The sequence below is a fragment of the Melozone crissalis genome, unplaced genomic scaffold (assembly GCF_028551555.1).
Source record: "Melozone crissalis strain CALT ecotype California unplaced genomic scaffold, PUWL_Pcris_2 ptg000081l_1, whole genome shotgun sequence".
In the NCBI taxonomy this organism is placed as follows: Eukaryota; Metazoa; Chordata; class Aves; order Passeriformes; family Passerellidae; genus Melozone; species Melozone crissalis.
This window is the reverse complement of record NW_026535858.1, coordinates 5,431,048-5,443,765: the sequence shown is the minus strand read 5'-3', so window position 1 is coordinate 5,443,765 and position 12,718 is coordinate 5,431,048. Positions and strand designations below refer to the sequence as shown.

General features: G+C 40.7%; 1 protein-coding gene across 1 annotated transcript in view; it reads left to right on the top strand.

The window, feature by feature from the left end:
* The first annotated feature begins 7,463 nt into the window (after positions 1-7,463).
* The window catches only part of ACYP2 (acylphosphatase 2), a 33,325-nt gene continuing 28,070 nt past the window's right edge, over positions 7,464-12,718 (top strand). Inside the window, exons 1-3 of the mRNA XM_054290387.1 lie at positions 7,464-7,652; positions 8,226-8,242; positions 9,643-9,752. Coding sequence (XP_054146362.1) covers positions 7,583-7,652; positions 8,226-8,242; positions 9,643-9,752 — 197 coding nt within the window. The 5' untranslated portion in view covers positions 7,464-7,582. The remainder of the gene's footprint in view (positions 7,653-8,225; positions 8,243-9,642; positions 9,753-12,718) is intronic.

The following is a 12,718-nucleotide window of genomic DNA, read 5'->3' as shown; positions in this document are numbered from 1 at the left end:
GCTTACCCCTAAATATCTCCAGCAAATTAGCACCTCTGAAAAGCAGGGAGTTTTGAGATGGGAAGTCAGGAACAAAGAGAATTTGGGATGGTATTAGGGGTGCCAGAGGTGTTACCATGTTCAGAGTAGCCAAGAGCTGGATGTGCGCAGCAGCTCTGCACCCCAGCAGCTGCAGCAGTCTGAGTGCAGCCACAGCCAGCCCTGCCAGCCCAGGGCACCTGACCTGATCCTGCACTGCACGCAGCAAGGGATGGCACCACCAGCTCTCCAGGGGCTCTTCAGGGAGCAGCTGGTACCATCAGAGTTACTTTGTAGAGTATTTCCTTCAGGTGCCCTCACTGCGATTTTTTTGAAGTTCGATATTCACTTAGGTAGTCTTATTTTCTCACTAGATTCCCAGACTCTGTGCCTTTTTCTCTCTGCAAAGTTTTTGGTTTCTTTCAGGCTGGCCTCAGTCTTTGCTGTGGAAGAATGCAAGAACATTTTCCTGTGACAAGACTAAAACTCAGAACTAAAGACTAAGAACTGGGCATGCATACAATCTTACTTCCCCCCCTGCATACTTTTCATTTTCTTAGTTCACAGACATCCTGAGTCACAGGCTATTTTGTCCTGTTTAATAGTACTAAATGGGTTTTTCATCCCCTCATTCATCTGCTATTTAAGCTCATTATGTTCTGGCCTCATGTTCTGCAGCAGTAATTTCTGATTCATGCACAGTGTGAAAAGTTGTTCCCTTTTGATTGTTGTTAACTTCTTATCTGGGAATTTTTTTAGTGCCCTGAGTTCTTCCATATGAGAAATAAGAAGGCCTCTTTGCCATCTATGATTATACAGAATCATACAAAAATCATGCCGATTCTTCCTGTTTTACCAGAACCATGAAAGTTTCTGCTAGGTTGGATGGGGAAGGTACCATCAAGTTATAAAGATGGATGAAAGTTTGGGACTGACAGCATCCCTCCTTTTTAATGCAAGATGACATTTTTCTTCACCCAGATGCTGACTTTCACCAAATTTGTCACAAGTAAATGTCTTTGAATCATACTTTTGATGAGAGCTGGCCACATCTTCAAATTTGGAGAATGAAATCCAGAAGTTTTCCAATAACAAGTAGTGAAGCAATAATCAGTTCAGTGAGACTTCCTCTGATGGCACAGGCTGCACTAATACAGGGCAAGATTCTGAAATACTCACTATTTTCTCTTTGTTGTTTTGAGAAGGAATAAAGGTCTAATGCAATTAAGGAGAATGAATCAAGTAGTTTCACAGAGCTGCAAAATGTAATGCTGTCAACCCACTTCCCTGAGAAACCATTCCTTTAGCAACCCACGTTCTTTTGTGTGCTCTTAAATCTTCTGTAGTGCCCTGAATCCTCCCTAAATCTGACAGCATTGTTCTGGCAGCTGTGGGAGGGGTGATGCTTAAAATTTCCTGTATTTCAATGGGAATAAAAACTTACTGCCTTAAATGACCACATCTCCTCCTCCTCAGCATGTGCAAGAGGAGAAAACATAACAGCAGAATCCCAATGTTTTCCTCAAATGTTAATGAGTTTGCTGTGAATGGTTATTTCGTAAATCAAATGTTGGATCAATCTGCTTTCCTATCAAAACAATTTAAATGTGGGCGTTATAGTAGGTGGGTTTGTGTTTGGATTTAGTCATCAAGCCAAGCCTGACTTGACCTTTCATGCCAGCAGACAACTGACAGACTTAACCCCAAATTCCACCTGATTCCTGGGCTTTAGTACTGAATAACTCTATCCATCACATTTTTGTTTGAGATGGGTTTTTCTTTGCCATAGGACTCATCAGTTCATATGTTCATGTTTTAATTCCCAACATTTTGTAGTTTAAAAGAACTTTGCAGCCATGATGCAAGTTTCCCAGGCTCATTTCCTCATAGCAAGTATTTATATTTACCCAGTGGTTCAGTTTATTATAATTTCAGATTAAAACTTCACAACTACCAACTAGGAATGATTTACCTGAAAATTCTTTCTTTTTTTTATATACGAGTAAAAATACTTTTAAAAGCTTAATGTAGACTGAAAAACTTTGAACTTTGTTTTCATGTGGTTTTATTGGTGGAGGTTTAGAGGTTTATTGCCCAACTTAAAAAATAAAAGCTCCTTTCAGAGAAACAGTTGACAGGTCTCCATGCCCTAAAGAATCAGGCTATGACACAAAAATAAAACAAAAAGTAGCACGAAATCTAAACAATATAATCTAGCCAGAGGAAAATAACAGGCTCACAACTTTGTATGTGTCACTCGTGTCACTTTATGTAAGCAGTCCGGAATTTTGGAGCACGAGGGACAAATTTAGCTCCTGTGCACACAAAGTTTGGCTGCACTCCTGAAATCAGATCTGTGTGGGTGTGACTCATACCCTGCAAGACTCTCCCCTTGCTCAGGGGCTGCTGCACAGGTGGGGTGCTCTTCCCACACGGATCACGTCCCTGGGTTTGGATCCTGGAGTATAAATGGATCAGGAGACAAGTGCTGTAACCAGGTCACCTCCCTGTGCTATTGTCATGCTGGGTTTTCAGCTATAAAGTCATTAATCACTCAACTACCTAAATAAAGCTCTCAAAGAATCCCTCTTTGTGCCTGTCTTGCCCTTTAGACTTCCAAATATAATCTGAAGTGCTAAAAAAAAGAAAGTTCCTGATAGCCAGTAAAGAGGAAAAACTGGGAGATTAAGCCCTCCAAAAGGTTTCAGTATATTTAGATATTATGTAAATAAGGACTGCAAAAAAGTCCTTATTTCTTGAAGTAGAGGGATTGCTACCTCTATTTCAAAACTGTGTGGGATTCTTAAGAATCTCACACAGTTTTGAAGTAGAGGTAGCAATCCCCTTAATTTTCATTCAGAAATGAGCAATTGCAATTTAGGAATGAGGAAAAGAGGAAGAAAAGTGAAAAAGGTTAGAAGTTTATAATTTTGCCTGAAGAAGAAAACATAAAGGATCAGCAGTGCATTACCTTAAAGGACAGAAAAATAAAATCTGATATGCATTATCATTTACAGAAAATAAGTGAAAAAATGCTGGAAAGGTCAAATTAAGCTTACATGGCTTCCCTGATATTCCATGCTCCCTAGGTAACAGCAATAACCTGGCAACAGAAGCAGCATCTTTATTATTTATTTATTTGGAGGCTTTGGTGCCCTTTGGGAAACACTCATCAAAATCATCTGGGGACAGTTTCCAAGTGAATCAGGTCTAGAGTTTGGTTCAGATAAACAGAGCTGCACAGCTAAGGATACATCAAGAAACTTTTATGATCAGAAGTAGCAGGGGAGAGATGCAATCACAGCAGGTTTGGGGAGGAGACAGATTACCTAAAAATGGTGCAGAAAAACAGTGCAGTTACAAGGTGAAGGATGAATCAAGACAGCAAGGTGGGAGGTTATGTGCCTGATGGGGTATCCATGTGAATGCCAAAGTCATTTTGGGAGTGGGAAACAGCAGGTGTGTGTGGTGGTGTGAGGTGACAGCCACACACACAGAGAGCAGCAGTAGTGGCTAGTGAAAGAACCAGAAAGCTGATTTCCCACCTAGTCTGTGCCAGACATGAACAAACAGCATAAATGAGGAAGCTACAACTTTCCAATGACCAACCCAAAAGCTTAATAACTGAGATGCTTTAATCAAATTGCTTTTTATTGGCCAGAGCCAAGGGCACCACCAGCTCTGCCCCTCCCAACCAGCCTGACCTCGGACCCACCCACACCCCTCTGCTCTTTGGTGCAGGAGCTCTACTTAAGTGAGGGCTGAGCAGAGCTCTTGCCTTTAAACCATGGGTGTGCTCAGTCCTGGTTTGACCTTTGTTGTAGCTGTGGCTTCCTGCTCCAGGAGGGGCTCTGCTGCCCAGGTACTGTGGGGCTGTTGTCACTGATGGTGTGCCAAGGTTGCTCCTTGCAAAGCCTTGTTTGTGCTGGTCCCTGGTGCTCACCTGCAAGGACACTACTGTTGGGTTTTGGTGTTTTCCAGTAAGAAGAATCTTTATTATACCCTTTTTCATGTCATGGCTAAAAACCAGTGTTGTGGGAAAGTTTTACAGTGCTTGGAGTGAATACTGGGATGTTTTTAAAGGCTTTGTGCCCAGAAGAAAGGCAGAGGCCCTGGTGGTGAAATGTGTTATTGTTATTTTTACAATTGGCTGTAGCTTTGGGAAGTGCAGCCAACAGGTTTTCCTCAGGCCAATGTCACCACCCTGGAATAAACAGCTGGAAGTGGGAGGGAAATTCAGAACTCCATGCAGGCTGCCTGCATTTCTTGATAGTGTGTGCTAAAGCTCTCTTGCTAATTAGTGTGTTTGAGTAACCTTTGGTTTCTAATATTGATTACTCAGGCAGCAAAGTATTAAAGGTTTCACAGTATCACCTTCAGAAGTTTTCTGCTACTTGTTATGAAGTAAGGAGAAAGTTGGACTTGTCTAAGGAAAGAGGGACAAGATGTTATGACAAATAAATGAAACGTCAAAGAGTGTAGTGATAAAAATGTTGCTGCCAGAGCTGGAATCTGCAGGTAGCAAAGTGTGATCAGCACCAGGATAAGCTCTGCTTGCAAGGCTTGTGTGGCTTTCTAGTGCAATAAACTCTACTATAAACCTACTTTTTTACTGGTCTTGCTCTTCACTGCTGCCAGATGGCAGCAAATTACAAAAGATTTTCTGTGTTTTGCTCCTCCTTCTGTGAATCCTTCTCTTCCAAAACAAAATGGTGCTGATTCCACATAAGAAAAATGTATGATTGAAGGGCAACCTGTATCTGTGAAAGGCAAAGATTTGATTTAATGTGCTATATAGTGAAGTTTTGTCCATTATGTTCCTATTCCCTGTCATACTGGAAGCTTTGTGTTTCTATGTGAATATTTGTGTTCTGTCCTGAATTGAGTGGCTGTTTCTCTAATGAACTTGTGTGTCTGGAAAACATAATTTTGTTACTTTGCTATGACTTTATTTTGAACCACCCTGTAGTCTTAAGGTCCAAACCTGTGAACAACTCAGGTTATCTGTGTTACTGTAGAGCACAAGGTGCACGTGGATGGAGATTACTTAATGGAGACAGCATATAAAATTATTTCGATTTTTCTTGTAAAGTTGCTGCTAACTTGCCTTTATCTGTTGATGAGTGAGAGCAGAGCTCATCTTCTAAGGCTGGATAAATGCTGTTTCTAATGTAGGATTTTGCCTGAAAAGTTTAGGCATTTTTTGTTTAGTCCTTTTTTGTCTGCTTTTTTTTGTTTAGTTTTTGTTTGGTTTTTTGTTTGTTTTTTTTGGTTTGATTTTGGTTTTTTGCTGGGTTTTTTTTTGCTTAATTTTTTTTTGCTGAGTTTTTTTTTGCTTAGTTTCTTTTTTCTTAGCTTTACTTTCTTTGCAAAGTTTTTTTCTTTGCAAAGTTTTTTTCTTTGCAAAGTTTTTTTCTTTGCAAAGTTTTTTTTTGTTTGGTTTTGGGGTTTTTTTAGGTTTTGGGGTTTTTTGGTTTTGGGGTTTTTTGGTTTTGGGGTTTTTTTTTGTTTTGGTTGTTTTTGTTTTGGTTGTTTTTGTTTTGGTTGTTTTTGTTTTGGTTGTTTTTGTTTTGGTTGTTTTTTGTTTTGATTTTTGTTTTGATTTTTGTTTTGATTTTTGTTTTGATTTTTGTTTTGATTTTTGTTTTGGTTTTTGTTTTGGTTTTTGTTTTGGTTTTTGTTTTGGTTTTATTTGTTTTGGTTTTTTTTGGGGTTTTTTTGTTTTTTTTGTTTGGTTTTTTTATTCTTCTTTTGGTTTTTGGGGGGTTTTGGTTTTGTTTCTTTTTTTGGGATTTTTTTTGCTTTGTTTCTTTTTTGGGGGTTTTTTGTGTTTTTTTTCCTTGTTTTGTTGGATTTATGGATTTTTTTGTTTTGGTTTGGTTTTTTGTGTTGTTTTTTAGTTTTTGTTTTGGTTTTTTTTGGGTGTTTTGTTTAGTTTTTTTGATGTTTTGGTTTTTTGGGTGTTTTGTTTAGTTTTTTTGTTTTTTCAGGTGTTTGTTTTTGTTTTTTTTGGTGTTGGGGGGTTTTTTTTTGTATTTAAAGTAAATATGGTGGGGAGAAAGTTTAACTTCAAGCGGATGCAGAACACACCAAAGAAAAACCTTTGTTGTGTGTTGCTGGAGACTCAGCCTACTAAATAATCAATTGTTTACTTGTGTTTTTTTTATTTGTAGCATATAGACAAAATAAATGTCACAATGACAGTTTTGGAAAGGTGCTCTAATGAGAACATAAGCACAACTGGATAGTAGTGAAAGCTGGGTGAATATCTTGCATGGAATGAGCTTTCTTTCTCTGGGGTCTGCTGCTCCAGCTGAGGAGTCTGGCATTTGCCACAGCACAGTGGGGGAGAAATGGGCTGGTCAAACTGTATCAAGTTTGCACTTAATTTTTGAAAGAGTTTGTTAATATCCAGATCTCTTCATGCTTTGTAAATTTCAGTGTTGGCGCCACATTTTTATTTAACTTGGAACATGAAACTGACCACGTAAGAAACCAGGGTTTGTTTACTATTTGTTGTCCTACTTTTTCCTTTAAAAACACAGATCTAGAAGAAATAAAAAGTTGTTTTCAGTTGCTGCTCCTTTATTTCATGTTGGAAATCAATGTGTTCCTCTGATGTGGGAAGAATGTGGTAATGTCAAGGCAAAGTGTGGTTTTTGATGGGCTGTTCAAACTCCAGGTGAAGATTTTCAAGTCATGTGGAGATTGGAGATGTAAGTTGGTCACTCAGCCTCATTCAGGGAGGGGAGCCCAAGGCAAATTTGAGGGTTTTTTCTCATGCTTTGTTTTCAATGATTTCCTAGGAAAGACTAATGCTGCTCACCTGTGCCATGGGTGCTGGCAACTCTAGGTGTGTGTGCGGCAACACCAGTCCTGGAGGAGGAGGTGGTGCCTTTTGCACACTGCTCCTGAACATAATTCTAATCTGAAACAGAGATGGAAATGACCTTTATGAGGGCTCTGTGGGAGCCGCCCCTTAGGGACGTGGGGCCGCGTCCCTCACGGCTGGAACGTTTTCCCGCCCTCGGGGTCGGGCGCTCTCCCCTCAAAGGAGGAGCAGTTTTTCCTTACAGAGAGAGCTGTGTCACCCCTGGCTGTCAGGTGTTTTCCCTCACAGGAAGAGCTGTGTCACCCCTTGCTATCAGGTGTTTCCCCTCACAGGAGGAACGGTGTTTCCCCTCACAGGGAGAGCTGTGCCACCCCTCGCTGTCAGGTGTTTTCCCTCACAGGAAGAGCTGTGTCACCCCTGGCTGTCAGGTGTTTTCCCTTACAGGCAGAGCTGTGTCACTGCTGGCTATCAGGTGTTTCCCCTCACAGGGCGAGCTGTGTCACCCCTCGCTGTCAGGTGTTTTCCCTTACAGGAGGAGCGATGTTTCCCCCTGCCGCTGTCGGCCGTTCGCTCCTCACACTCGGGGCTCTCTTTGGGGTGCCGTGGCCCGCCCCATTTTCACGTGAGGCGGCCGCTTGCGCGGTAAGCTTGAGCCTCTCGCGCTCCCGTCCGGGCGCCGCTTGTTCGCGGAGCACCGGCGGCTGCCACAGCGGCTCTTCCTTCGCTGCTGCCATGTCCGCCCCGGCCAAAGTCTCCGGCGCACTCAAATCCGTGGATTACGAAGTGTTCGGGCGGGTGCAAGGTAATGGCGGGCTGAGGGGCTGCCGGCCGAGGGGCGCCGCGCTGAGGCGGCGGCAGCGCGCGTGCGCGGGGTGGGAGCGGCCTGAGGGGAGGCGGGAGCGCCGCGTACCCGAGGGGACGCGAAAGTTTTTTAATTGTGTGGTTGGTTTGTTTGTTTTTAAATTTTAAATAGTTGTTAATATTCCCCAGCCCTAAGGCTCGGCTCGTCCTGGAGCAGAGGCTGCTCTGTCCAAAGTAGTTCCCATTCCGCTCGTGGCTTCTGTCAGCGCGGGTGTGTGGAAATGCCCCTCCCGTCCTTCCCATTCACACTCCGCGGCGTTTTCACTTAAATGCATGTATTATTTCACTTAAATACATGAATGTGTGAATATAATGATCGTGTGACGAAGGGAAGGCTTAAACACAAGTCCTGATCAGTTTCCCTGATATTAACGCCACTGAAATTTACATCGTAGAACACCACGGGGTGACTTGCATGCACATCATTGCTCCCTTATATAAACTGAAATTCCTGCAGGTGATATACTTTGACAGGACTCTAATTTCCCTTTTTTTTTTTTTTTTCCTTCTTTAGGTGTTTGTTTCAGGATGGTAAGGCAATGCTGGATTTGCTGGCTACTTTATGGTATAATGTTTCCAGAGCTAAAAATAAGGCAGCAGGTCCGTGGAGTGTAAATATATCCAGCCTGAACTTTGGTTGGATGGTTAAGTACTCTGAGTAGACTTAAAATGGTTTTATATTAAAATGGATTTTTAGAAGCTTAATAATGCGTTGCTTGTATAGATTGTGGTTTGGACTACTTGTGATGTAACAGCCACAAAAATGTTGTAACACCTTAATCTTTAGAAAGGTTAAATAGGAAACAAGGTGTTTAAGTTTAATTTTTCAAGTGGCAACTCAGTGCCTGTATTTAAGGAAGGTTACTGGGAAAAAATTTGCTACAAATAAGCACTTTGTGGCTCATACCCTGGGCAAGTGACTCCAGCAGCTCTGAAGTGCAGCGGGTGGTTTTGCATTTCACAGAAACCCATGAAACAAGAGGACACAATTAAAGTAAGAATAGTGGTTTTGTCACAAATTAGTTCTCCTTGCTTAATATTAAACCTGAGAGATTTTATGTATAGTTTATATTGTGAAATAGTGCCAAGTGGAAATGAACAGAGGACTGCAGTAGAGTTTGCCTTGAATTTAGTTATTCTATCAAGATTAAAGGGTGAGTCCAAGCTTGCTGTGCCTTGTTTTGAGCTGACCCAAAGCTGTGTGAGCACACAGCTCAGTGCTAGTAGTGAGGAGAAGGTTTGCAGCTGCATTCCTGTGCTTTTGGGCAAATTAGTTTGGAGAAGATGCTTATAATCACCTTGGAAAACACTCTTCATAGTTAGCACCACTTTTTCATTGGCTACATCACCCCAAAGCACATTTTGTCTTTTGGAATGGGTCATACAGACCTGAAGTTTGGCTCTTGCTATTTGTGAATTTCATCACAACTGGGTGGCTGGGAAACCATAATTTTTAGGTATTGCAGAAATATGCTTTTTTCCCCCTAGCTATTAAATTATGACCTTTGCTGTTGTTTGCCAGTAGGAATGCAGCAGCTGAGGGTAGCATTTAAAGGGTGAAAGTCAGGTGGAAAGGATTTGAAAGAGACCTGGGAAGTTTTTACATGTAGCAGATTTAATGAGTTTAAAGACTGTGGTGATTGAAGGGTCAAATGAGCAGTGATAGGAGCTGTGGAAAGGAATCAAGTAGGTACAAGGGAATAGTGTGGGATTAGTGGAGTCCTTTGTGATCAAAACCTTGTTCTTTTTGGAAAATGAGCTGTGCTGCAACTCCAGAGCTGCCAGGAACATCTGAATGCCTGAGGATGAGCATCACTCATGGATTTTTATTTTTTAAGTGTAGCTCTTAGAGCTGGGCAAATGCAAGTGGGGGGTGAAGTGTTCTGTCTGTGCTGGCACTGACTGTCCTCTTTCATTATTCCCCAAATCAGTACACAGAACAGGAAGCCAAGAAATTAGGAGTGGTTGGCTGGGTGAAAAATACCAGCCAAGGAACTGTGACAGGCCAAGTTCAGGGCCCAGAAGAGAGAGTGAATGAAATGTAAGTATTTCTGTGTTAGTTTTTTTTTCTTACTCTCATTAAAGTAATTTGCAAAAGTGTTTTTAATACAAAGTGACAAGTAGATCCATGTGTCAGTAATTTAACAGTGTTTTCATTCAGCTTTGCAGGTAAGGAGGTGCTTTTTTTTAGCTGTGAACAATCTTTAACTTGAAAAATACTGATACTGTGTTTTCATTTCTAGTGTCACACAGTTTGTTCATGTATTTCCTTAACATCCTCATTTCTTCTGAAATGAAAAGAAAGTCTTTATTCATGTGACTAAAGATTGGTTTTTTAATTCATCAAAACTTCTCTTGTTAAAAAAAATTGCAGAACTCGAAATGCTTTCTCAGTCTGTGCTTAGCATACAGTTTAAAGGATACTGGGTTTACATATGATTTTTTTTTCTGATTAAAAAACCCCTCTAATACATCAATACACATTTTGGCCAAGGCCTGCAGTCTCTGCCATTTGGAAATGAGTTTTGAGGTATTTTGGGGTAGAGTAAAGAATGGGTAATAATTTTCATTATGAGGTTTCCAGGAGCTTAAAGCTCTCATTGAGGAGATGATGCCTGGAAAAACACAAAGCCTCATTGAGTTACTTTCAACTATAATTTTCTGCAAGTGTGTACAGGGAGGTTGTTGGGAACTTTAAAAAATCCTTCAGGGGTTTGTTCTCTCAACAAAGAATGAGTGAGGGCAGAACTTCCCTTTCCTAGATAAATTAGCAGTGCATGTTCTGCCAACACTTTCCCATACAGGAATTGCTTCAAAACTAAACTTGGATGAAGAGAAGTTGACTTTGTGCACAGAAAAGTGTTGCACATTCTAGTCAGGAGATTTAAATTATTTCCAGTAATTTTCCTTGGGCTCTTGCTTAGCATGAGGTTGCTTATCTTGGGCTGCAAAACATTTACAAAGCCAGAGAAATGTAATGTTTTTTTCTTATATCAAGTTTGCACTTAATTTTTGAAAGAGTTTGTTAATATCCAGATCTCTTCATGCTTTGTAAATTTCAGTGTTGGTGCCACATTTTCATTTAACTTGGAACATAAAACTGACCACATAAGAAACCAGGGTTTGTTTACTATTTGTTGTCCTACTTTTTCATTTAAAAACACAGATCCAGAAGAAATAAAAAGTTGTTTTCAGTTGCTGCTCCTTTATTTCATGTTGGAAATCAATGTGTTCCTCTGATGTGGGAAGAATGTGGCAATGTGAAGGCAAAGTGTGGTTTTTGATGCATTGATTACTAAATTTGGGGTCCTGGAGTAAAATTGTGAAGTAGGAAGTGTTTTCCTTGTGCCCTCTGTGCTCTCCAGTGTATTTTTGCAATTAACTTGGTGAGGTTGCATGTGAAAAGGGAACTCTTGTGTATAAACTGCTCCTTTGAAAGACCCTTATTTCCCTCTGCTGGTACTAGTGAATAATGGATCCAAATTGTTTTGAGGTTCTGAAATGTTTTTCAGCTTTTCTAATAATACTATGAATTCATAATACTGTGTTCTCAGATTTAAATGTTATTTAAAATGCCAATTTCAAAAACCAAAACAACAAAATGAGGATGGCTTCTGCGGTAGGAAATGGATAACAAAGCATTTTTAACAATAGCATTATTTAATAATAACATTTTTAGTAGGAAATGGGAAATTTTTAATAACCCTAAACATGTGTTTGTATTCCAAATGTGATAAATCACCAGGAAAAAATTCCATTATCAACTGCCTTTGCATGTTCTGGTTTGTGTTTTAGCTTTTCAGGACTTTAAGACGCTGTGATGACACTTGTTAAAAATTTGTAGCTCCTGCATGGTCAAGGAAATCAAACACACTGCAGAGGAAGAAGTGCATGAATCAATAGTCAGATATTTCAGGGAAGTTTCCTGGTGGTGTTTGTCACCCTGTGGGAATCTTTCCAGAGCAGTTTGTGCATTGTCATTTAGAGCAGTGTTTTCACACTTGCCCCAGCTTTTCAATTAAACATGAAGCACAGAACAGATTAAAAATCACATGATGATGGTGATAAAATATCAGTTGTTTTGCTTGTTCTGGGTTTTTAATGTTAATGTGCTTTATGGGGAAGTAGCAAAGGTGTTTTGGTCTGTCCTAAACAATATTTGTCTTTGTGATGCTAAATAGAGTCAAGAGCATGGACCAAAGGAGTAGGGATGCCATTGGGAAGTACAGGTGTCCTACAGATAAATAGGCAAAGCAATATAAGAGGGAGAAAGAGGAAGAAGGGATTGAGAGGATGATAAAGAGAGGGAAAGTGTAAAAAATGTGGGGAAAAGCCCATGAGGCTCTCTGGTGTTGCCAGAAGCATGGGGTGACTGACTAACAAAGCCTGCCTTTGTTCTGGAGCAGGAATGCAGCAGACCTCTAACCCAAGGGTTTTTCAGCAGCTCCCCATTTTCTGCCCCTTTTTATTCTATTTTTGTATCATAATTATATTGGGAGGCACAGCCACAATGTATCCAGTGCATGCTCAACCTCAAGAAGCATTGGCTTTATACAATTTATTATTTTTGTGCAGGTTGCAAGGTAAGATTTAACTTAGGAAGAGCAAGAGGACGAGCAGACATCAAATGTAGTGATGTTGAGTTACTTTGGGAGGTGCCATGCAAAACAGTGTGCTCTGCAGGGGCCTCTGCAGAAAGCAATGTTAAATTTTAAATAAGTGTGAACACCTGGGACCTGGGAAGTGCTGCATGTACAGGAAGTCATATCCCTGATTGGGCCATTCATTTAGTGTTGAACATGGGTTTGAATTTCTTTGGAAGTGCTGGGAGGCTGATTCCTTGATGTTCTGTGGTGCTAAAATCTTATCCCACTGAAAATGTACCAACCACCCCAAGCCTCAGATTGCAGTGGCAATGTCACTGAGCTGCAGGAAGCCCAAGGGATAGATGAGTGCTCTTAGATATTTCAATTTTGCATTGTTTGGTTTTAATGAAAACCTTCTAGG